The sequence below is a fragment of the Trachypithecus francoisi genome, unplaced genomic scaffold, assembly GCF_009764315.1.
Source record: "Trachypithecus francoisi isolate TF-2019V2 unplaced genomic scaffold, Tfra_2.0 Contig01676, whole genome shotgun sequence".
Classification (NCBI taxonomy): Eukaryota; Metazoa; Chordata; class Mammalia; order Primates; family Cercopithecidae; genus Trachypithecus; species Trachypithecus francoisi.
Genome location: NW_022681448.1, coordinates 1,549,140 through 1,574,284, shown reverse-complemented (window position 1 = coordinate 1,574,284; position 25,145 = coordinate 1,549,140). Strand labels below are relative to the sequence as shown.

Here is a 25,145-nt window from a genome sequence, read left to right as displayed (position 1 = left end):
GTCTTGCCTTACTGCCCAGGCTAGAGTTCAGTGGCTCTATCATAGCTCACTGCAGCCTCAAATTCCTGGGCTCAAGTGATCCTCCCACCTCAGCCTCCTGAGTAGTGTATGCCACCTGGCTAATTTTAAAATATATTGTAGAGTCAGGGTCTCGTCATCTTTCCTAGGCTGGTCTCAAACTTCTGGGCTCTAGCCATCTTCCCCGCCTCTGCTTCCCAAAGCACTAGAATTACAGATGTGAGCCACTTTGCTGACATGTTTTAGATCTGATTTTCAGCTTTAACATTATTTTTTTTTGAGACAGAGTCTGGCTCTGCCGCCCAGGCTGGAGTACAGTGGCACGATCGCCACTGACTGCAACCTCTGCCTCCTGAGGTCAAGCAATTCCCATACCTCAGCCTCCTGAGTAGCTGGGACTACAGGCGTGTGCCACCACGCCTGGCTAAATTTTGTAGTTTTAGTAGAGATGGGATTTCACCATGTTGGCCCCGCTGATCTCAAACTCTTAATCTCAGGTGGTCCGCCTGCCTTGGCCTTCCAAAGTGCTGGAATTATAGGTGTGAGCCACTGTGCCTCCTGGCCAACATTTTTAAGAACTTTCTGAACAATACTGATAGATACAGGGAAACCGGGTGGTGGGCACAGGTGGGTGGGTTGAGGTGGTGGGACATGTTGATGATAAAGATATATACTTAGAAAATATCTCACTTGAGAAAAATGTCTCAGAAGTATCATTTGTACTCGTAAAAGTCAGTCAATAGCTGAAGCAGTGGCTATGATGATGACCACACATATAAAACATGAGTTAGGTACAAATTCATTTTCATCGTACTTTCTAAATGTTAACTATAGCTGTTATGTTGGTTCGTGATTGTTGCTTTATTTACTCATCTTTTTGTGGCTTTTGACATTCATTTCTCTCTGACTCAGTAAATGTTTATTGACTGAATTTTTTTTTTTTTTCTGGAAATGGAGTCTTGCTCTGTTGCCCAGGCTGGAGTGCAGTGATGCAATCTCCACCCACTTCAGTCTCTGCCTCCCAGGTTCAAGCAATTCTCCTGCCTCAGCCTCTTGAGTAGCTGGCACACACCACAATGCCCAGCTAATTTTTTGTATTTTCAGTAGAGATGGAGTTTCACCATGTTGGATTGGATGGTCTTGAACTCCTGACCTCAAGTGATCTGCCCACCTTGGCCTACCAAAGTACTGGGATTACAGGTGTGAGCCACTGCTTCGGCTATTGACTGCTTTTTATGAGTACAAATGATACTTCTGAGACATTTTTCTCAAGTGAGACATTTTCTAAGTATATATCTTTATTGTTATAAAACATTTATTTTAAGAAGGTATTAATTCTTGGCACTGTGTTAATTTTTATGAATGCTTTTATGCCTATCCAGGACCCCTCGTCCAGTCATTGTGGAACCCATGGAGCAGTTTGATGATGAAGATGGCTTGCCAGAGAAGCTGATGCAGAAAACTCAACAATATCATAAGTAAGATTTTATTAATAGTTAATTTGTATATATACTATTAAGGGTATTCATTACATTTGTTTTCAAATATTGTTGGATTATGAGGTGTTCTGTTTATTTATATAATCTGGGTAATAGAGTGGTCTAGTCTACATGGAATGCTAGTTTTCTTTTTTTTTTTTTTTTTTTGAGATACTACCTTGCTCTGTTGCCCAGGCTGGAGTGCAGTGGTGTGATCTTGGCTCCCTGTAATCTCTGTGTCCCACATTCAAGTGATTCTTGTGCCTCAGACTCTGGAGTAGCTGGGATTACAGACATGCACCACCATACCTAGCTAATAGTGTTCTTTTTTCATATGGGTAAAACATACTAGTTTTTTAAGAAATGTCTACTTTTATAACTGGGGCAGGTGGGTACTAGGACACTCAATAATAGTTATGCCAGAAAAACAATGAAATCTAGATAACATGAAAATACTTTTTTTTTTTTTTTTGAGATGGAGTCTTACTCTTGTCACACAGGCTGGAGTGCAGTGGCGTGAACTCAGCTCACTGCAACCTCCACCTCCCGGGTTCAAGCGATTATCCTTCCTCAGCCTTCTGAGTAGCTCGGATTACAGGCGTGTGCCACCACGCCCGACTAATTTTTTCGTGTTTTCGGTAGAGATGGGGTTTCACCATGTTGGTCAGGTTGGTCTCTAACTCCTGATCTTAAGTGATCTACCCGCTTCGGCCTCCCAAAGTGCTAGGATTACAGGCGTGAGCCACCACACCCAGCTGAAAATACTTCTTAAGTTTTATTTTATGCTTCAAGTCTATTGTAGGTTAAAAGGAGACTTTTGGTGTACCAGGATGGAGCAGGATATTCCTAGTTAAATAACCTGGCACAGCGGAAAAACTTTCAGAGGTTGCAAAAAATAGCTCATTTTCAAAATGTTGTATGTTTATTCTTTTGCCCTTTTCACTTAGAATAATACAAGTATATTTACATTAACTGCCTATATGACTGCATTCTTTTTAAGTTTATAAAGCTTTATTAAACATTTCAAATAGCTGTGCAACGAACGTACCAAATAAAAGTTGTAGAATAGCAGTCCAAATGTTTCACAAGTATGGCTTCATAGTCCCATTACCTAGATGGACTGCCTCCAGTTCTGTTCTCTGCCTGTCCCACCTCCCTTTCCCCTCCAATTTTCCCCTCCCCTCTACTTTTGTAGAGCATATTACGTTTTTAAAAATCAGTCACTTGGCCGGGCGCGGTGCCTCAAGCCTGTAATCCCAGCACTTTGGGAGGCCGAGACGGGTGGATCACGAGGTCAGGAGATCGAGACCATCCTAGCTAACACGGTGAAACCCCGTCTCTACTAAAAAATACAAAAATCTAGCCAGGCGAGGTGGCGGGCGTCTGTAGTCCCAGCTACTCGGAAGGCTGAGGCAGGAGAATGGCGTAAACCCGGGGGGCGGAGCTTGCAGTGAGCTGAGATCCGGCCACTGCGCTCCAGCCTGGGCGACAGAGCGAGACTCTGTCTCAAAAAAAAAAAAAGGAGAGTGTCACTTTGTTACCCAGGCTGGAGTGCAGTGGTGCAGTCTCAGCTCACTTCAACCTCCACCTCCCAAGTTCAAGCGATTCTTGTTCCTCACCCTCCTGAGTAGCTGGGATTACAGGCCTGCGCCACCACACCCAGCTAATTTTTGTATTTTTAGTAGAGATGGGTTTCACTATGTTGGCCAGGTTGGACTCGGAACTGCTGACCTCAGGTGATCCACCTGTCTTGGCCTCCCAAGGTGCTGGGATTACAGGTGTAAGCCACTGCGCCCGGCCCACTTATTTATTACATAAATAAAACTTGGAGTGCCTTTGTGTTAGCCACTGTTCTAGGTGTTGGCAGTGTAAGTCAAGCAGGTAGTTGGATTTATACGTAGGATTTAGAGCAACCGTCCTGCCTGGATTTACGAACATGATATTTTAAAGTCAAAAGACCAAACCTTGAACCTTGGAGTTCTCTAGTGTGTAGAGAGTTGGAAGATCAGAACAAATCAGTAACGACTGAGAAGGGAGCATTCATTCATTGGAATAGGGGGAAGAGCCGTCAGACTGTGTCCTGGAAGCAAGGGAGGAGAGTATTTCAGGGAGGAGGCATTAGCATTAGCATTGATTATAATTCATATTTATTTTTTATTTTTTGGAGACAGAGTTTCACTCTTGTTGCCCAGGCTGGAGTGCAATGGCACGATCTCGGCTCACCGCAACCTCTGCCTCCCAGGTTCAAGCAATTCTTCCTCAGCCTCCCTAGTAGCTGGGATTATAGGCATGTGCCACCACGCCCAGCTAATTTTGTATTTTTAGTAGAGACGGGGTTTCTCCATGTTGGTCAAGCTGATCTCGAACTACCGACCTCAGGTGATCCACCCGCCTTGGCCTCCCAAAGTGCTGAGATTACAGGCGTGAGCCACTGTGCCCGGCTATTTTTTTTTTTTTGAGATGGAGTTTCGCTCTCGTTGCCCAGGCTAGAGTGCAGTGGCGCGATCTTGGCTCACTGCAACCTCCGCCTTCCAGGTTCAAGTGATTCTCCTTCCTCAGCCTCTCAAGTAGCTGAGACTACAGGCACACGCCACCATGCTCAACTAATTTTTGTATTTTTAGTAGAGACAGAGTTTCACTGTGTTGGCCAGGTTGGTCTTGAACTCCTGACCTTGTGATCTGTCCGCATCAGCCTCCCATAGTGCTGGGATTACAGGTGAGAGCCACCACACCCAGCCTAATTAATAGCTATTCTTATATCCTTTACAATGCGATTTCTCTCTTTTTTTTTTTTTTTTGAAACAGGGTCTGGCCCTGTTGCCCAGACCTGCAGTGTAATGGTGTGATCATGGCTCACTGCAGCCTCTACCTCCTGGTCTCAAGTGATTCTTCTACCTCAGTACCCACCAAGTAGCTGGGACTACAGATGTGGGCCACCATGCCCATCTAATTTTTTAATTTTTTTGTAAAGACAGAGTTTCGTCATGTTGCTCAGGGTGATCTCGAACTCCTGGGCTCAAGTGATCTGCCCGCATTGACCTCTCAAACTGTTGGATTTACAGGTGTGAGGCACAGCACCTGGCCGCAATGCCATTTTTTAAAGGGTTCCTGTGATTTCCTCTTCACTTAACTTTTTCCTTGTTATAGGTCACCATTGCAAATTTGAAATAAAGCATACGTTTGGATTTGGGAGTTAGAGAACTAGAAGTACAGGTTGTTACAAGAATAGACTTTATAGACAATATTTGTTTATATAGTTAATGATCTCAGCAAACCTTAATAAGAGCTAGTTATGGCTGGGCATGGTGGCTCACGCCTGTAATCCCAGCACTTTGGGAGGTTGAGGTGGGTGGATCACCTGAGGTCAGGAGTTCGAGACTAACTTGGCCAACATGGTGAAACCCTGTCTGTACTAAAAATATAAAAATTAGTCCGATGCGGTGGCACGCACCTGTAATCCCAGCTATTTGGGAGGCTGAGGCAGGAGAATTGCTTGAATCCGGGAGGTGGAGCTAAGATTGCGCCACTGCACTCCAGCCTGGGTGACTGGAGTGAGACTTTCTCAAAAAAAAAAAAAAAAAACAACAAAAAACTAGTTCTGTTCCCACTTTTTTTTTTACTAAAGATTTATTCACAGAAGAAAATGCTCACAGGGCCTGGCGCAGTGCCTCATGCCTGTAATCCCTACACTTTGGGAGGCCAAAGCGGGTGGATCACCTGAGATCTGGAGTTGGAGTCCAGCCTGGCCAATATGGTGAAACCTCATCTCTACTGAAAACACAAAAAATTAGCTGGGTATGATGGCAGGAGCCTGTAATCCCAGCTATTTGGGAGGCTGAGGCAGGAGAATCACTTGAACCCGGGAGGCAGAGGTTGCAGTGAGCTGAGATCGTGCTGTTGCATTCCAGCCTGGGCGACATGTTTCAAAAAAAAAAGAGAGAAAAAGAAAATGCTCACAAAGCATAAGAGCCAAGATTCAAATTCACTTGTAACTTCAAAAAAGCATGTTATTTCAGTGTTTTTTTCCTGTGAGAGAAAATAAATAATTTAAAAATATAGTCAATCTTTGACTTAGGAACTGCTGACCAATAAACAATTCTTTTAGAAAAATTAGTGGTTGGTAGATCCTCCCACTCTTTCCCACTTTACAGTCGGTGCTTTAAAAAGAAAAAAATCCAAGTAGGTTTTTCAGATATGGAGTCCCTAGGATCATGGCTGTCTTTGATTTTTCTTCATATGCTTCTGAATATCTTTCCCTCTCTTGTTACTACATCTTTCCCTCTGTGACAGCCTTCTCCCAGCCTCTCTCCCAGATTTGTCATACCCACCCCTCCTCACCTCCCTACCCCAGAATAAAAGTTTAAATTTACATTTGTAGCAAGGTATTTATGCTTTTATTCATGGAGTGGGGATTGTTTTCCCATCAGTACCTTTTTATTTATTTATTTATATTTTGAGACAGTCTCGCTCTGTTGCCCAGGCTGGAGTGCGGTGGCCAGATCTTAGCCCACTGCAAGCTCCGCCTCCTGGGTTTACGCTATTCTCCTGCCTCGGCCTCCTGAGTAGCTGGGACTACAGGCGCCCGCCACCTCCCCGGCTAGTTTTTTTATTTTTTTAGTAGAGACGGGGTTTCACTGGGTTAACCAGGATGGTCTCGATCTCCTGACCTCATGATCTGCCCGTCTCGGCCTCCCAAAGTGCTGGGATTACAGGCTTGAGCCACTGCGCCCAGCAGCCCCATCAGTACTTTTTAATAGAGGCTGTTATAGGCGAGACTAGTTGAAGACTTTTCTGCAAAAATTTCTTGAAAGTTGACTGGGTGTGGTGGCTCTCACCTGTAGTCCTAGCACTTTGGGAGGCAGAAGCATTGCTTCCAGGAGTTTGAGACCAGCCTGGGCAACATAGTGGTACCTCATCTCTACAAAAAATGCAAAAATTAGCTGATCATGGTGGCACACCCCTGTAGTCCTAGGTACTCTGCAGCCTCAGGTGGGAGGATTGGTTGAGCCTGGGAGGTTGATTCGGCAGTCAGCCTTTTTTTTTTTTTTAAGATGGAGTCTTGCTCTTGTTGCCCAGGCTGGAGTGCAGTGGCACAATTTCGGCTCACTGTAACCTCTGCCTCCTGGGTTTCAAGCGATTCTCCTGCCTAAATCCTCGCAAGTAGCTGGGATTTACAGGTGCCCGCCACCATGCCCAGCTAATTTTTGTAATTTTAGTAGAGATGGGGTTTCACCATGTTGGGCAGGCTGGTCTTGAACTCCTGGTGTTGTGATCCGCCTACCTCAGCCTCCCAAAGTGCTGGGATTACAAGCGTGAGCTACCGTTCCTGGTCTCGGCAGTGAGTCTTAATTGTGCCACTACACTCCAGCCTGTGAAACTGAGCAAGACCCTGTCTCACAAAAACCCAAAGCAACACCACCACCACCAACAATTCTTAAAAGTGAAAAGAAAGTCTGGGCACGGTGGCTCACACCTATAATCCCTGCACTTTGGGAGGCCGAGATGGGTGGATCACAGGGTCAGGAGTTCAAGACCAGCCTGGCCAACATAACGTGAAACCCCGTCTCACTAAAAAATTCAAAAACTAAGCCAGGCATGGTGGCGGGTGCCTGTAATCCCTGCTACCTGGGAGACTGAGGCAGGAGAATCACCTGAACCTGAGAGGCGGAGGTTTCAGTGAGCCGAGATTATACCATTGCACTCCAGCGCAGGCAATACTGTGAGACTCTGTCTCAAAAAAAAGATGTGTGGCTGGGCGCGGTGGCTCAAGCCTGTAATCCCAGCACTTTGGGAGGCCGAGACGGGCGGATCACGAGGTCAGGAGATCGAGACCATCCTGGCTAACCCGGTGAAACCCCGTCTCTACTAAAAAATACAAAACACTAGCCGGGCGAGGTGGCGGACGCCTGTGGTCCCAGCTACCCGGGAGGCTGAGGCAGGAGAATGGCAGGAACCCGGGAGGCGGAGCTTGCAGTGAACTGAGATCCGGCCACTGTACTCCAGCCTGGGCGACAGAGCGAGACTCTGTGTCAAAAAAGTGAAAAAAAAATTGGGGACCAGATGTGGTGTCTTACACCTGTAATTTTGGCACTTTTGGAGGCTGAGGAATGAGGATTACTTGAGGCCAGAAGTTTGAGATCAGTCATATTTTTTATATGTCTCTAAAATAAATATTTACATATACATATATGTATATATGAAAAAAATGAAGACTTTCAAATACATTCATAGCCCTTTGTTTGGTAATTTGTTAATTTATTCAAGAAATATATGTTAAATGTATGTACTGTACTCTAGGTACTTGAGGCACAGCATTTATTTATTTATTTATTTATTCATTCATTCATTCATTCATTCATTTATTTATTTTGAGACGGAGTCTTGCTCAGTCACCCGGGCTGGAGTGCAGTGGTGCGATCTCGGCTCACTGCAAGCTCCGCCTCCTGGGTTCATGCCATTCTCCTGCCTCAGCCTCCTGAGTAGCTGGGACTACAGGCGCCCGCCCACCATGCCCGGCTAATGTTTTTTGTATGTTTGGTAGAGACGGGGTTTTACTATGTTAGCCAGGATGGTTTCAATCTCCTGACCTCGTGGTCTATCTGCCTCAGCCTCCCAAAGTGCTGGGATTACAGGCGTGAGCCACTGCGCCCGGCCGAGGTGGCATTTAACAGCCACATTTGGTGTCGTCAATTGAGTTTATAGTCTATAAAGGGAAAGAGGTATTAAATCATTAACTGCAATTGTAGTAAGTTAGGCCTTAATTTTTGGGGCCTACCCAATTAGTTGGCACGTAACACTCAATAAAATCTAGCTGGTTTTACTAGTAAAAACGTCTGATCCAGACAGTTAATTCATATGTTCCAGACTTTCCTTTGTAAAGTATTTCTTTTTTTTTTGAGATGGAGTCTCGCTGTCTCCCAGGCTGGAGTGCAGTGGCTCGGATCTCTGCTCACTGCAAGCTCCGCCTCCGGAGTTCACGCCATTCTCCTGCCTCAGCCTTCCAAGTAGCTGGGACTACAGGCGCCCGCCACCACGCCTGGCTGATTTTTTTGTATTTACAGTAGAGACGGGGTTTCACCGTGTTAGCCAGGATGGTCTCGATCACGTGACCTCGTGACCTGCCCGCCTTGGCCTCCCAAAGTGCTGGGATTACAGGCGTGAGCCACTGCGCCCGGCCTGTAAAATATTTTATTGACTGAAGATCAGAAAATGAAACCTCCAAAAGCAGAAATTTTGCAGATAATAATAGTTAGGATAATGCAGGTTGTAGCATCAGATTATGCAAGTTTGAATCATTGTTCCATTATTAGTTGAACATTCTTGGGCAGTTTCTTAAACTCAGGCCTGTAATCACAATATTGTCACGAGGTAATTCTTATAGACATGGTGTTTCACATGGTGTCTTGGACATTGTAAGTGCTTGTTCTCATTTGTTGTTGTTTTACCTTTTAAGCGTACATTTCTGTATGTTTTAATGTTAATTTAGGGAAAGGGAACAACCGCCACGTTTTGCTCAACCTGGGACATTTGAATTTGAGTATGCATCGCGATGGAAGGCTCTTGATGAAATGGAAAAGCAGCAGCGTGAGCAGGTTGATAGAAACATCAGAGAAGCCAAAGAGAAACTGGAGGCAGAAATGGAAGCAGCTAGGCATGAGCACCAATTAATGCTAATGAGGCAAGGTAAACATGGATTTTCATGTAGATGTGGTATGATTTTTTTTTCCCCTTAAGTGTGTGTACCATTCATGTACTACTGTGTAAAGTGCCATTTAGGAGTTTAGAGATATGAGGTATGAAAGTCTCCCTTTTCCCAGATAACTTCCCTTAGAAAAAAACACAACTTACTAAAAGTTCGTTTTACTTGCCGGGCGCGGTGGCTCACGCCTGTAATCCCAGCACTTTGGAGGCTGAGGCGGCTGGATCACCTGAGGTCAGGAGTTTGAGACCAGCCTGACCAACATGGAGAAACCCCGTCTCTACTCAAAATACAAAATTAGCCAGTTGTGGTTGTGTGCACCTGTAATCCCAGCTAGTTGGAAGGCTGAGGCAGGAGAATCGCTTGAACCTGGGAGGCGGAGGTTTCGGTGAGCTGAGATCACGTCATTGCATTCCAGCCTGGGCAACAAGAGCAAAACTCTGTCTCAAAAAGAAAAAAAATTAAAAAGTTAGTTTTACTTATGCAAGTAGTATTGTTGGAGGTAATCTGAGGGTTTTAAATTGTGCCAGTACCAAATACATGATTCTCTTGACAAACAGAAACATAGCAGGCAAATTTTGGTAGGTAGACATGGCACATACAGGATTTTTTGTTTGATGAGAAGAAGAATTTGGACAAATGCTGGCTGTTTAAGATTATTGTTACATGTTTGAAAGAGTACAGATGGATAATCTGGTAGAGATGAAAAAGATTCATGTGTACAGATGGATATGGGGATTTAGGAAAAGTTAGTAATTGGCAAGTATATATATATTTGAGATGGAGTCTTGCTCTGTTGCCCAGACTGGAGTGCAATGGCACGATAACGTCTCACTGCAACCTCCGCCTCCTGGGTTCAAGCAATTCTCCTGCCTCAGTCTCCCGAGTAGCTAGGATTACAGGCACACACCACAATGCCCATCAGATTTTTTTGTATTTACCTTCTCTTGAGTGTCCCCAGAGATCAAGGTACCACAGCTGCCTGCCTGAATTTCTGCAGCCACATTCCTGCTGAACGTTTCTGTCATTTAATCTTGGCTTTCTTTAAACCATTCTGTATACTAGATTCATTATTTTTTTTAGCAGGTGAAAATTTGATGATTTTTCTCTAAATCCTTTTGGGTAAATTCTCATTTACTTTAGAATGAAGTGTAGGTTTTTTTTTTTTCCTGGCATGTGTGTTCTAGTATTGCATACATCACTATTCAGTAAATATTTATTAAGAAGTTATGATCAAGTCATTGAGTAACTGTGCTGATGCCACGTATGTTAAAACAAAATCGAGCCCAGCAAACAATAGAAACTAGTCAGGTGGTTTGATTTAATTTGGACCGTAAGCTTAGTAGTTCTGTATGTTCACTCTTCTAACAAAATTGAGTTCATTTATATCTTACAGTAGATTTAAAGGTAAACTGTCATTAGCCGGATGTGGTGATGGGTGCCTGTGATCCAAGCTACATGGGAGGCAGAGAATTACTTGAACCCAGGAGGTGGCGGTTGCAGTGAGCCGAGATCACGCCACTGCACTCTGGCCTGGGGGACAGAGCGAGACTCCAGGATAACTGACTCCAAGATAACTGTCTTTTATTTTGTGGAAAATTTGCAAGTTGTTATTTGTGATAAAGGTACTGAATCATTCATTAGCTGTTAGAGCTGGAAGAGAGATTTTTTTTTTTTTTTTTGATATAGAATCTCACTCTGTCGCCCAGCCTGGAGTGCAGTGGCATGATCTTGGCACACTGCAGCCTCCGCCTCCCATGTTGAAGCAATTCTCGTGCCTCACTCTCCCTAGTAGCTGGGACTACAGGCACGTGCCACCACACCCGGCTAATTTTTTTGCTTTTTTTGAATTTGAGATGGAGTCTCACTTTTGTCACCCAGGCTGGAATGCATTGGTGTGATCTTAGCTCACTGCAACCTCCATCTCCTGAGTTCAAGTGATCCTCCTGCCTCAGCCTCCTAAGTGGCTGGAATTACAAGTGTGTGCCTCCACACTTAGCTAATTTTTTGTATTTTTAGTAGAGATGGGGTTTTACCATGTTGTCCACGAGTTCAAGGCTGCTCTTGAACTCGTGACCTCAGGTGATCCGCCCGCCTCAGCCTCCCAAAGTGCTAGGATTGCAGGCATGAGCCACCGTGCCTGGCCAGTTTTTTTTGTATTTTTGGTAGAGATGGGATTTCTCCATGTTGACCAAGCCGGTCTTGAAATCCTAGCCTCAAGTGATCTACCCACCTTGGCCTCCCATAGTGCTAGGATTACAGATATGAACCACCATGCCCGGCCAAGAGATCTTAAAGTTTGTCCAGTCCAGTGGTTTTGAAATTTTATTACACATTAGAATCATCTGGAAATTTCCTGGGCTCTGTGGTTGCCCTAGCCCTTCTGTTCAACGTGAATTGTTTTCTCTTAGCCTGCTAGGCACTTCTCTCCCATTCTGTTTCCCACCTATCTATAGTCGTACCCTAGTTAGGAAATAATGTTGATTAGATATGGAAGCATCTGTACTAAAGATTTGTGTTGATGCTACAGACAAACAGTGGTATAACATTCACTAATTTAGCACATCTTTAATGTCAGTTACGGGAGACACGTCTGAGGTACTGAGGATATATTGATGGCAAAGAACATTTCCTCAGACTTCAGTTTTTTCTTGAGCTCGTAGAAAACTTTGCCTGAAGGTATTTTGATGTTTGAAGTAGAGTAATTTTGCAGAGTTATTTCCCATGAGTTTAAGTTTTGTTGTTTATTGTGTGTTCATTTAAAGCCCCGGGCCAGGCGTGGTGGCTCAAGCCTGTAATCCCAGCACTTTGGGAGGCCGAGACGGGCGGATCACGAGGTCAGGAGATCGAGACTATCCTGGCTAACACGGTGAAACCCCGTCTCTACTAAAAAATACAAAAAACTAGCCGGGCGAGGTGGCGGGCGCCTGTAGTCCCAGCTACTCGGGAGGCTGAGGCAGGAGAATGGCGTGAACCCGGGAGGCGGAGCTTGCAGTGAGCTGAGATCCGGCCACTGCACTCCAGCCTGGGTGACAGAGCGAGACTCCGTCTCAAAAAATAAAAAAAAATAAAAATAAAAATAAAGCCCCTGTTAACAATATCTTAGTTTATAATATTAGAAAATCACATTGCCTGTTGCATCCCACTCCCTGCTTCTGGTTTCACTTGTGCTGAAGTACTTGTACTTATTTCATCAAAAGTCTGCAGTTGGTGAATTTCAGTTTTAGTTTGTTTAAAATTTAAAAAGTTACAACTTCCTCCCATTTGTTCTACAATTTTGTATTTCTTTTTTTTTTTTTTTTTTTTTTTGAGGGGCCTGAAGGCTTTTATTTGACTGGTCCATAGAGTGGGGAGTGCACCCCCTACAGGGCCACCTGGGGGTCCACTTTCCCGGGTCCCTGGCCTTTGGCCAACTCTGCCACCTTCTTCTCCCGCCGCTTCTTTCGCTGGAGCAGCCTCCGCTCCCGCTCAAACCCCTTCATGCGCATCGCATAGTTGCGGTGCTCGCAGTAGTGCCAGTCGTGCTGCTCCTGCTTGTAGGCCAGGAAGTTGGGGAAGCTGTCGCGCTTGCACTTGAGCAGCCGGATGAGATAGTGGGCACAGTAGTCCCGCAGCTGGAGCCTCAGCTGCGTGTCCATCATCTCCTGCTATGTGGCCACCATCTCCCGCTCCTTGCGTTCGGGGAAGCCGTAGTCGGGCGGGAAGGTTGGCATCCGCAAGGGGTCGGGCTCCACCGAGGCATCGCCCAAGTAGCGCCGGACCAGGTGCGCCCCCATGGCTACAGTCCTTTTTTTTTTTTCTTTTTTTGAGACAGACTCTTGCTCTGTTGCCCAAGCTGGAGTGCAGTGGTGCAACCTCAGCTCACTGTAAACTACCTCTTGCCTTCTGGGTTTAAGCGATTCTCCTGCCTCAGCCTCCCTAGTAGCTAGGATTACAGGTGCCCACCACCACGCCCGGCTAATTGTGTATTTTTAGTAGAGATGGGGTTTCACCATGTTGGTCAAGCTGGTTTCGAACTCCCGACCTCAAGTGATCTACCCGCCTCGGCCTCCCACAGTGCTGGGATTACAGGTGTGAGGCACGGTACCTGGCCTACAATTTTATATTTCATCCAGCATTTCTAAGGGTGCGTTCAGGTTGAGGAAAGACTGTAATTGATTAAGTTGTGTGGTTCCACAGAAACATGTATCATGACATATCATGGAAGGAGAAATCTCAAACAATACAGAAAAATTGTCCCCCTGTTCACTACCTTCTCCTTTTTTGTAGGAATCACTCTTCTGTATTTTAAGTCTCTTTCGTGTCCTTTAATGAAAAAATTCTGCATATGTCATCAGATGTTTCTGTGTATTAGTAAGCAAAAAACCCAAAAATCATAACAACCAAACAAACTGGCTGGGTGCAGTGTCTCATGCCTGTAATTCTAGCACTTTGGGAAGCTGAGATGGGAGGATTGTTTGAGTCCAGCGGTTCAAGACTAACCTCAGCAACATAGTGAGACCCCATCTCTACCAAAAGTACAAAAATTAGCCGGGCCTGGTGGCATGTGTCTGTAGTTACAGCTACCTGGGAAGGGTTAGGTGGGAGGATCACTTGAGCCTGGGAGCTTGAGGCTGTAGTGAGCTGTAATTATGTCACTGTACTCCAGCCTGGGTGATAGAACGAGACCTTGTTTCAAAAAAAAAAAAAAGAAAAAGCTGTTTACCTTTTCTGTACCTTTTTTACTTTCTACATGAATATATATGTAAATACCTGCCTTATATTTTTAATGGCCGTATGATATTCTTTTATATGGGTATAGTTTGGTTCATCCTCTTTTGGTAACAATTTCTCTTTTCAGTTTGTTTTTAAAAGCAGTGCTGCAAAGAATATATATGCATGTATCAGAAAATTTTTGCAAATGTTGGTTTTTTTTTTTTTTTTGAAATGGTGTTTCACTCTTGTTGTCCAGGCTGGAGTGCAGTGGCGTGATCTCAGCTCACTGCATCCTCCACCTCCCAGGTTCAAGTGATTCTCTTGCCTTAGCCTCCTGAATAGCTGGGATTACAGGCATGTTGGCACATGCCTGGCTAATTTTGTATTTTTAGTAGAGACAAGGTTTCTCCATGTTGATCAGGCTGGTCGCGAACTCCCGACCTCAAGTGATCCGCCCTCCTCAGCCTCCCAAAGTGTTGGGATTACAGGCGTGAGCCACCACACCCAGCTGTAAATGCGGATTCTTATTGAACACATGGGTACCTTATGATAATAGTTGTATCATTTATACTTTACTGATAATTATTTAGTCCTTTCAAGATTCAACTCCCATTACATTAAAAAATTTTTTTCTTTGAGATGGAGTCTCACTCTGTTGCCCAGGCTGGTGTTCAGTGGCGCAGTCTAAGCTCACTACAACCTCTGGCTCCCAGGTTCAAGTGATTCTCCTCCCTCAGGCATGAGCCACCATACCCGGCTAATTTTTGTATTTTTAGTAGAGGCGGGGCTTCACCATGTTGGCCAGGCTGGTCTCAAACTCGTGGCCTCAAGTGATCCACCTGCCTCAGCCTCCCAAAGTGTCAAGATTATAGGCGTGAACCACTGCGCCTGGCTCCATTACGGTTTTTTTTTACTTTTATTTATTTATTTATTTATCTATCTATCTATTTGTTTGTTTGTTTATTTAGAGACGGAGTCTGGCTCTGTTGCCCAGGCTGGAGTGCCGCGGCGCAGTGTCTGCTCCCTGCAACCTCTGTCTCCATGTTTCAAGCGATTCTCCTGCCTCAGCCTCTTGAGTAGCTGGGATTACAGCTGTGTTCCACCACACTCGGCTAATTGTTGCATCAGTAGTAGAGACCGTGTTTCACCGTGTTGGTCAGGCTGACATTGAACTCCTGACCTCGTGATCCACCCGCCTCAGCCTCCCAAAGTGCTGGGATTACAGGTGTGAGCTACTCGGGTAGCTGAGGCGGGATAATCGCTTGAACCAGGGAGTCAGAGGTTGCAGTGAGCAGAGATCGCACCACTGCATCCATCCTGGCGACAGAGTGAGACTCCGTCTCAAAAAAAAAACCATAAAAACAAAACAAAATAAAGGAGATATGTTTTTCTGAGCCTTTCTTAAAGAAATCAAGAGAGGATAAACTTTAGACAAGTGAAGAACAGAACAGTCATGCCTGAACCTACTTGAGATATTAAGATTTAAATACATATGAGGTTTATGATTAAAGAATATTAATGCAGCCAGGAGATCGAGACCATCCTGGCTAACATGGTGAAACCCCATCTGTATTAAAAATACAAAAAAAATTAGCTGGGCCTGGTGGCAGGCGCCTGCAGTCTGAGCTACTCCGGAGGCTGAGGCAGGAGACTTGCTTGAACCCAGGAGGTGGAGCTTGCCGTGAGCCAAGATCACGCCACTGCACTCCAGCCAGGGTGACAGAGAGAGACTCCGTCTCAAAAAAAAAAAAAAAATTAATTCAGTGTCATAAATCCAGACAGATCAGAGGTAAAATAAAAACTGAAAAAAAAAAAAAAAAGACGAGACTAATATTTTTAGAAAATAGAATTGTTAGAGCAGAAGTTACACATTCAGTTTTCATGACTTGTGCAATTTTAAATTGAGAAAACATTCTCACAGTCTAACAATCACAATTTTAGTTTGTTTATATTCCTTTGTTCTGTACCTGTATTTATGATGCGTTCAAATTATAGCATATAATTTCATGTAATTTTATCATTAAATTTGTTAGGACAGCATTTTAATTAATTAATTAATTAATTAGAGACAATTTTGCTCTGTCACCCAGGCTGGATTGCGTTGGTGCAATCTCTGCTTACTGCATCCTGTGCCTCCTAGGTTCAAGTGATTCTTCTGCCTCAGCCTGCTTGAGTAGCTGGGACTGCAGGCATGTGCCACCTTGCCCGGCTTACTTTTGTAGTTTTAGTGGAGACAGTGTTTTGCCATGTTGGCCAGGCTGGTCTCAAACTCCTGACCTCAAGTGATCCACCCACCTCGGCCTCCCAAAGTGCTGGCATTACTTTTAGAGGCCGAGGCAGCCTCCCACTTTGGTAAGCCACCATGCCCAGCCAGGAAAGCATTTCACAGTGTTATTGGGTTTAGTAAGTAATAAGTAATACTGTAGATGATGCCTTCATGTCTGTGGATGGCTTTGTTTTATTTTATTAAGAAAAATTCCTGAGTGTAATTCCCTGGATCAAAAGATAAAGACATCTCTAGTTGGCCAGGTACTGTGCACTCATGCCTGTAATCTCAGCACTTTGGGAGGCCGAGGTGGGTGGATCACAAGGTTACGAGTTCAAGACCAGCCTGGCCAAAATGGTGAAACCCCGTCTCTACTAAAAATACAAAAATTGGCTGGGCGCCGTGGCGGGCGCCTGTAGTCCCACCTACTCGGGAGGCTGAGGCAGGAGAATTGCTTGAACCCGGTAGGCAGAGGTTTCAGTGAGCCAAGACCTCGCCATTGCACTCCAGCCTGGGCAACAAAGTGAGACTCCGTCTCAGAAAGAAAAAGAAAAAAAAAGATATCTCTAGTTATGTACTTTTTACAGTTTTTTCCCCTAGAAAGATATGATCATGACAATGTACAGACGTGTAAGCTTTAGTGAAATTTCAGCAACTTTGGGTATTAGGAGCTTTAAAAATATATATAATTTAGTAAGCATAAAATGCTAGTTTTAAGTTTACAGTTCTTTTAAGTGTTAGGTGATTGAGCTTATTTGAGAATTTGATTGTTGGAGTCTTTGAGCTAATTATACCAGTGTTAACGGTTAAGGTAATAAGGTCTGAGAGGTTAAAAGCAGCTTTGTTAAATTGCATAGCCTGTCAGTCCTGGCTGTTTGGGAGACTGAGGTGGGAAGACGGCTTGAGCCCAGGAGTTTGAGGCTGTAGTGAGCTACCATCATGCCACTCTACTCCAGCCTGGGTGCCAGAGTGAGACCCTGTCTCTGAGAGAGAGAAAAAAAAAAAAAAGTATTTAAGTAATTTTTTATTTTTTGAGATGGAGTTTCGCTCTTATTGCCTAGGCTGGAGTGCAATGGCACGATCTTGGCTCACTGTAACCTCCGTCTTCAAGCGACTCTCCCACCTAAGCCTCCTGAGTAGCTCTGATTACAGGCGTGCACCACCACACGCAGCTAATTTCTGTGTTTTTAGTAGAGACGGGGTTTCTACATATTGGTCAGGCTGGCCTCAAACTCCCGACCTCAGGTGATCTGCCTGCCTCAGCCTTCCAAAGTGCTGGGATTACAGGTGTGAGCCACTGTACCCCGTCAGATTTTTAAGTAATTCTAATGAGCATTTAAGGTTAAGAACTTACGTTATAAAGATTCAAAATAATTGCAGTCATGTTTAACATTTTTTAAGATAAAAATTTAGTGTTTTCTCTATGGGCCTATCTATTATGAGAACTGCCTCGGCCCTGTCTCATATACCAAAACAGACTTTCCTTAGCAACATCACCAAATGCATGTTTTTAAGTTTTCCATTTGAGTCTGATCAACTAGATTTGGCAGACTTGTTTGAAAGAGCTGTGCAATAAGGAGACGTTTGGCCAGGCATCCCAGTCGAATCATGTAATAGCTGGGGCAACTTTGTAATCTATCTGAATCCTTTTTTTTTTTCCATAATTTATAAATGTCTATTTTTAATTTGTAAAATGGGGATAACAATATTTACCTTGTTATGGTTATGATGCGTGTCTTGCTATTGTTACGAAGTTTGGGTTATTGGTACCTTAGATTAACTTTAGCTGTAGTATTATATGTGTCAACTCTTGAGTATAGGGATTTGTTAAGAAACATTCAGTTGAGGTAATTTGTTCACTTTAGACATTTCAGATATAAAGAGAAAAGGAAAATAAAAGCAGCCAGTAATTGTGCCATCCAGAGTATTTTAACATTTTATTATTTTAAAATATATGCATGGATACATACATAATTTTGTACAAAATGACAGGCAAAGACTTTTAGCTTTGGAGATTTTTAACATGGAAAGTTTATACACTACTTTTCAGATGTGCAATACAAAAGTACTTTTCATTATCTTACTCTGGAACCCCCCTATTCTTGATATGGCAGGGATTGGTGATGTTGGAAATGCTTTTTTGTTGTTGAAAAGTCTTGTTTATATCAGCATTTATCTTTGCTTTCTTCTTTGAGGAATTCTCCCCTCACTCTTCTTCTTCATAAGACATTGGTTTAGTGAGGGAGGAATTTCATGCTAATTGTGTTGCAAGGGAGGTTCCTTGGGTTTTATGTCATGATTCATGTTTATCTGGTCTGGTTCTTAAGTGCTCTCTGCTGGTGTCTGTGAAAGCATGTGTTTGGGCTTTGCATTTGCTGCTGAAAACAGTTACAATTTATTTTATTTTATTTTATTTTATTTTAGAGACAGTTCTACTCTGCAACCCAGGCTGGAGTGCAGTGGCACAGTCTTGGCTCACTGCAACCTCCGCCTCCCATATTCAAGTGATTCTTGTGTCTCAATTTCCTACGTAGCTGGACTTATAGGCGTGCACCTCCATACCCAGCTAATTTTTGTATTTTTAGTAGAGATGGGGTTTCGCCATGTTGGCCAGGCTGGTCTCGAACTCCCAACCTCAGGTGATCCACCTGCCTTGGCCTCCCAAAATGTTGCGATTACAGTCGTGAGGCACCACACTTGGCCCTAATTTTTGTATGTTTTGTAGACAGAGTTTCACCACGTTACTCAGGCTGATCTCGAACTCCTCGGCCGAAGTGATCCGCCTGCCTCAGGCTCCCAAAGTGCTGAAATTACAGGCACAAGCCAGCCTACCTATTTTAATTTATTGACATAAAGATGAATTTTTTTTTTTTTTTGAGATGGAGTCTGGCTCTGTCGCCCAGGCTAGAGTGCAGTGACCGGATCTCAGCTCACTGCAAGCTCCGCCTCCCGAGTTTACGCCATTCTCCTGCCTCAGCCTCTCGAGTAGCTGGGACTACACGCGCCCGCCACCTCTCCTGGCTAGTTTTTTTGTATTTTTTAGTAGAGACAGGGTTTCACTGTGTTAGCCAGGATGGTCTCTATCTCCTGACCTTGTGATCTGCCGGTCTCAGCCTCCCAAAGTGCTGTGATTACAGGCTTGAATCACCACGCCCAGCCAAAGATGAATTTTTGTTTATTTATTTGTTTTTGTTTTTTGAGGTGGAGTCATCTCACTCTGTTGCCCACGTGGGCTTCCCAAAGTGTTGGGATTAAAAGGCGTGAGCCACTGCACCCAGCCAAGATGAGTTTATTACGCTTTTTTCCCCCAACAAGAATGAACTTGTTTTTGAGATGGAGTCTTGCCCTGTCTGGAGTGCAGTGGCACAATCTCGACTCATCATCCTCTACCTCCCGGGTTCAAGTGATTCTCCTGCCTCAGCCTTCTGAGTAGCTGGGACTACAGGTGCATGCCACCATGCCCAGCTAATTTTTGTAGTTTTGGTAGAGTTGTGGTTTTGCCTTGTTGGCCAAGCTGGTCTTGAACTCCTGGCCTCGAGTAATCCACCTGCCTTGGCCTCCCAAAGTACTGGGAGTATAGGCGTGGGCCACTGCACCTGGCCAAGAATGAACTTGAATACTCATATATATACATGAAGAAACGTGCTCAGAAAAGATATTTATTTGATTAATTAGCCAGCTTATAATTTATTATAAAATGAGTAATATACCAATATATTGCCAGTGGTGGAGAACTTCTATGCTTATTTGTATAAAAATATGGAAAGGGAAACTAAAAATATTAATGTGCAGTCATTATTTTATAGATCTAATGAGGCGTCAAGAAGAACTCAGACGCTTGGAAGAACTCAGAAACCAAGAGTTGCAAAAACGGAAGCAAATACAACTAAGGTAAAAGAAGATCATTGTAAGAAACATGAATTGTATGTCTTATTAATAAAAATTCCCCACCACCTGTTACAAGTTGTATAAGTTGAGTATCATGGGAAAAATAGAAAAATTGTCCATTTTAACCACATACAGTGAGTTCCTTCACAATGCAGCATAATTATTTGCTATTGTTTGTATTTTTTAGCTGGCTAAGGGCACTTTGAATGTGAACACTTTGAAGTTAAACAAGGGTTTTAGGTATTATTATGTGTAATTTATTGTAAGAATATGCTGTGAATATCCATTTTTCCAGAGATGGATGTATTTGTATTGCTCTTATTTATTTTGTTATGTGTATAACTCTCCTATGAATATCTTTATGTAACTTTGTGCTTCTGATAATGTTTAAACAAGATTTCTGAGGCTAGGGGCAGTAGCTTATGCCTGTAATTCCAGCACTTTCAGAGGCTGAGTTGGGCGGATCACATGAGGTCAGGAGTTCGAGACCAGCCTGGCCAACATGGTGAAACCCTGTCTCTACTAAAACTAAAAAATGAGCTGGCTATGGTGGCACGCGCCTGTAATCCCAGCTACTTGGGAGGTTGAGGCAGGAGAATCGCTTGAACCCGGGAGGTGGAGGTTGCAGTGTTCTGAGATATTGCCATTGCACTCCAGCCTGGACTACAGAGCGAGACTCCATCTCCAAAAGAAAAAAAAAAAGATTTCCGGAAGTTGACTCCGTGTTAAAAAGGGTCATGGGAATTTAAAATCTCAGTACAAAATAGACAGTCGTGATGGTTAGCTTGAAATCTTTTAGGTTTAAGTAAGGACGTTTGGAAGAGTGGTTAATTCAAGATGTATAAACCCACATTGATAGCTCACCTTGTGCTTGTGGTATTTAATTGCAAAATATAATGGTATAAACATTACTCTTCAAAGGTTCAAAAATCATACTAGTTAGGAAATACTGTGAACAAAGCTATGATAGTTAAAGCAAACGTAGAAATCTGGTTTTGAAAATAGTATTTGTTTTAAAAATATAAACTGCTTGTGGTAAGAAAATAAGGTGTTCAGCTGGGCGCGGTGGCTCACGCCTATAATCCCAGCACTTTGGGAGGCTGAGACGGGCGGATCACGAGGTCAGGAAGTTGAGACCATCCTGGCTAACACGGTGAAACCCCGTTTCTACTAAAAATACAAAAACTTAGCTGGACATTGTATTGGGCGCCTGTAGTCCCAGCTGCTCGGGAGGCTGAGGCAGGAGAATGGCATGAACCCGGGAGGTGGAGCTTGCAGTGAGCCGAGATCATGCCATGGCACTCCAGCCTGGGTGACAGAGCGAGACTCCGTCTCAAAAAAAAAAAAGAAAATAAGGTGTTCATGGGGAAGTAAAAGTAAAGAAAAAAGTGAAAAACCATGAACAAATTTGAAGTTTCTCTGGTCAGCAGATAGGTGATGTTCTGTATATTTTGATGTATTTTTTCAAACTTTGTACCTGAGTTTATCAATTTATAAATATTTCTATATGATTTCTTTCACTGTACCCAATTCATTCTTAAATTATCTTCCCTGGACAGACAGCATTAACATTTCACCTAGGGAACTGTTGGAATGTAGTCTCACGCCTCCCTGCAGAACTGCTGAATAAGAAACAACAGTGGTGAGGCCCAGCCACCTGGAATCCTCCAGTATTCAGATATATCTGAAAGCTTGAGCACCACTATGTTTTTTTTTTTTTTTTTTTTTACAACTCTCAACATCATGAATGTGCCTTCCTCAGGAACCTTTTTAAAAACTTCTTTTCTCCTTTTTATACATACATGTTCAAATCTCTTCTACCGTTTTTCTTGTTTTGTTTTGTTTTGTTTTTGGAGATGGAGTTTCGCTCTTGTTGCCCAGGTTGGAATGCAATGGCGCGATCTTGGCTCACTGTAACCTCTGCCTGCCAGGTTCAAGTGGTTCTCCTGCCTCAGCCTCCTGGCTCGGACTACAGGCTTGCGCCACCATGCCCACCTAATTTTGTATTTTTAGTAGAGACAGGGCTTCACCATATTGGCCAGGCTGGTCTTGAACTCCTGACCTCAGGTGATGTACCTGCCTCGGCCTCCCAAAGTGCTGGGATTACAGGCATGAGCCACCACTCCTTGCCAGATCTTTTCTAGTTTTAACAGACGAGGAAACCTCCTCTCCCCTAACATAAAGTCTTACCTGAATCCAACTTTTTCCTCTTAAAACTTAGAGATGACAGCTAAGCTTTTTGAAATTGTACCTACCCCTCATGTAAGCAAAAAATAAATCATTAAAACCAAACAGAATATGAGGGGTGGATTCCAAAATAGGATACAAAAATACAACAAATTAACCTAATTGTCTTACAAATGAATAACATCATCACATTGAAAGGGGATAGGGAAGAAAACAAGGAACTTAAATAACTGGAAAATAGTATCTTGACTGGATATCATAATACTAATGATAAGAACCATACATAAATTCTGTAAGCTAGTTAGGCGTATGGGCTAGTAGTTGTGAAACTTCTTTGTGTGTATACTTTTTACATGAACAGATCAGTGTACACACAGTCTTTTATATCTGTGGGTTCTACATCTATGGATTCAGCCAACTGTGGATTGATAATATCTGGGGGAAAAAAATTGTGTATATACTAACATGAACAGACTTTTTTAACCTGTCATTCTCTCTCTCTTTTTTTTTTTTTTGAGATGGAGTCTTGCTCTGTCGCCCAGGCTGAAGTGCAGTGGCGCAATCTCGGCTCATTGCAAGCTCCAGCTCCCAGGTTCGCATCATTCTTCTGCCTCAGCCTCCCAAGTAGCTAGGACTATAGGTGCCTGCCACCACGCCCAGCTGATTTTTTGTATTTTTAGTAGAGATGGGGTTTCACCATTTTAGCCAGGATGATCTTGAACTCCTGACCTCATGATCCTCCCGCCTCAGCCTCCCAAAGTACTGGGATTACAGGCGTGAGCCACTGCGCCCGGCTAACTTATCATTCTCTAAACAGTGCAGTATAACAACTATTTACATAGCCTTTATGTTGTATTATGTATTATAAGTAATCTAGAGATGCTTTTCAGTGTGTAGGAGGACTTTTTTTTACTTGTCATTCTCCGTAAACAGCGCAGTATAACGCTGCAGTGTAAAGTTTACATAGTCTTTACATTGTATTAGGTATTATAAGTAGAGATGCTTTTAAGTGTGTAGGAGGATACGCATAGGTTATATGTGAATACTACACTGTATGTCAGGGACTTAAGTATCAGTGGATTCTGGTGTCTGGGAGTGGTTCTGGAACCAGTCCCCTGCACATACCAAGGTATGGCTGTATATTGTGGATAATGAGACTCAGGTTTCTCATTATTAGAGAAAGATGAGCGGCTAACGTTAAAATCCTGTGTGAGTGTGATTTGAATCAGACGTATAAATTCTGTGGTGTTTAATATTGACAAATACATGCAGAAATATAGACGTGTGTTTATGTATGGGTTAATATGTATACATATACTGTATTTTATTCTTAATTAAAAAAAATTATTTAAGAGACAATGTCTTGTCCTGTCACTCAGGCTGAAGTGCAGTGTCGCAATCATAGCTGACTGTAACCTCAAACTCCTGACCTCAAACAATCCTGCTTCAGCCTCCCAAGTAGCTGGGACTGTAGGTGTGCACCACCACACCCAGCTAATTTTTTAATTTTGTTTTTTTGTAGAGATGGGATTGTGCTATGTTGCTTAGGCTGGTATCAAACTCCTGGCCTCAAGCGATCCTTCCTGCCTCAGCCTCCTGAAGCACTGATAGTACAGGCATGTGCCACCATGCCTGCCCCCTGTGCTGTGAGGCATGTGCCACCATGCCTGCCCCTGTGCTGTGAGGCATGTGCCACCGTGCCTGCCCCCTGTGCTGTGAGGCATGTGCCACCGTGCCTGCCCCTTGTGCTGTGAGGCATGTGCCACCATGCCTGCCCCTTGTGCTGTGAGGCATGTGCCACCATGCCTGCCCCTGTGCTGTGAGGCATGTGCCACCATGCCTGCCCCTGTGGTGTGAGGCATGTGCCACCATGCCTGCCCCTGTGCTGTGAGGCATGTGCCACCATGCCTGCCCCTGTGCTGTGAGGCATGTGCCACCATGCCTGCCCCTGTGCTGTGAGGCATGTGCCACCATGCCTGCCCCTGTGCTGTGAGGCATGTGCCACCATGCCTGCCCCTGTGCTGTGAGGCATGTGCCACCATACCTGCCCTTGTGCTGTGAGGCATGTGCCACCATGCCTGCCCCTGTGCTGTGAGGCATGTGCCACCATGCCTGCCCCTGTGCTGTGAGGCATGTGCCACCATGCCTGCCCCTGTGCTGTGAGGCATGTGCCACCATGCCTGCCCCTTGTGCTGTGAGGCATGTGCCACCATGCCTGCCCCTTGTGCTGTGAGGCATGTGCCACCATGCCTGCCCCTTGTGCTGTGAGGCATGTGCCACCATGCCTGCCCCTGTGCTGTGAGGCATGTGCCACCATGCCTGCCCCTTGTGCTGTGAGGCATGTGCCACCATGCCTGCCCCTGTGCTGTGAGGCATGTGCCACCGTGCCTGCCCCTGTGCTGTGAGGCATGTGCCACCGTGCCTGCCCCTTGTGCTGTGAGGCATGTGCCACCGTGCCTGCCCCTTGTGCTGTGAGGCATGTGCCACCGTGCCTGCCCCTTGTGCTGTGAGGCATGTGCCACCGTGCCTGCCCCTTGTGCTGTGAGGCATGTGCCACCGTGCCTGCCCCTTGTGCTGTGAGGCATGTGCCACCGTGCCTGCCCCTTGTGCTGTGAGGCATGTGCCACCGTGCCTGCCCCTTGTGCTGTGAGGCATGTGCCACCGTGCCTGCCCCTTGTGCTGTGAGGCATGTGCCACCGTGCCTGCCCCTTGTGCTGTGAGGCATGTGCCACCGTGCCTGCCCCTTGTGCTGTGAGGCATGTGCCACCGTGCCTGCCCCTGTGCTGTGAGGCATGTGCCACCGTGCCTGCCCCTTGTGCTGTGAGGCATGTGCCACCGTGCCTGCCCCTGTGCTGTGAGGCATGTGCCACCGTGCCTGCCCCTTGTGCTGTGTGTTGTGGCTTTTTCTACCGAG

General features: G+C 44.6%; 1 protein-coding gene and 1 pseudogene across 6 annotated transcripts in view; one reads left to right on the top strand and one right to left on the bottom strand.

Moving 5' to 3' along the window:
* Window positions 1-25,145, top strand: part of PSPC1 (paraspeckle component 1) — a 112,719-nt gene that overhangs the window by 18,618 nt on the left and 68,956 nt on the right. For all 5 annotated transcript variants that reach the window (XR_004433848.1, XR_004433847.1, XR_004433846.1 and 2 more), the window contains exons 3-5: window positions 1,401-1,496; window positions 8,983-9,179; window positions 19,963-20,047. Coding sequence is in view for 1 of the 5 variants with exons in the window: in XM_033197157.1 (XP_033053048.1) it covers window positions 1,401-1,496; window positions 8,983-9,179; window positions 19,963-20,047 (378 nt within the window). In the remaining 4 variants the exon portion in view is untranslated. The remainder of the gene's footprint in view (window positions 1-1,400; window positions 1,497-8,982; window positions 9,180-19,962; window positions 20,048-25,145) is intronic.
* LOC117075122 lies at window positions 12,478-12,975 on the bottom strand (annotated as a pseudogene). Its single transcript, XR_004433857.1, has one exon. The product of XR_004433857.1 is annotated as an NADH dehydrogenase [ubiquinone] 1 beta subcomplex subunit 7-like (transcript).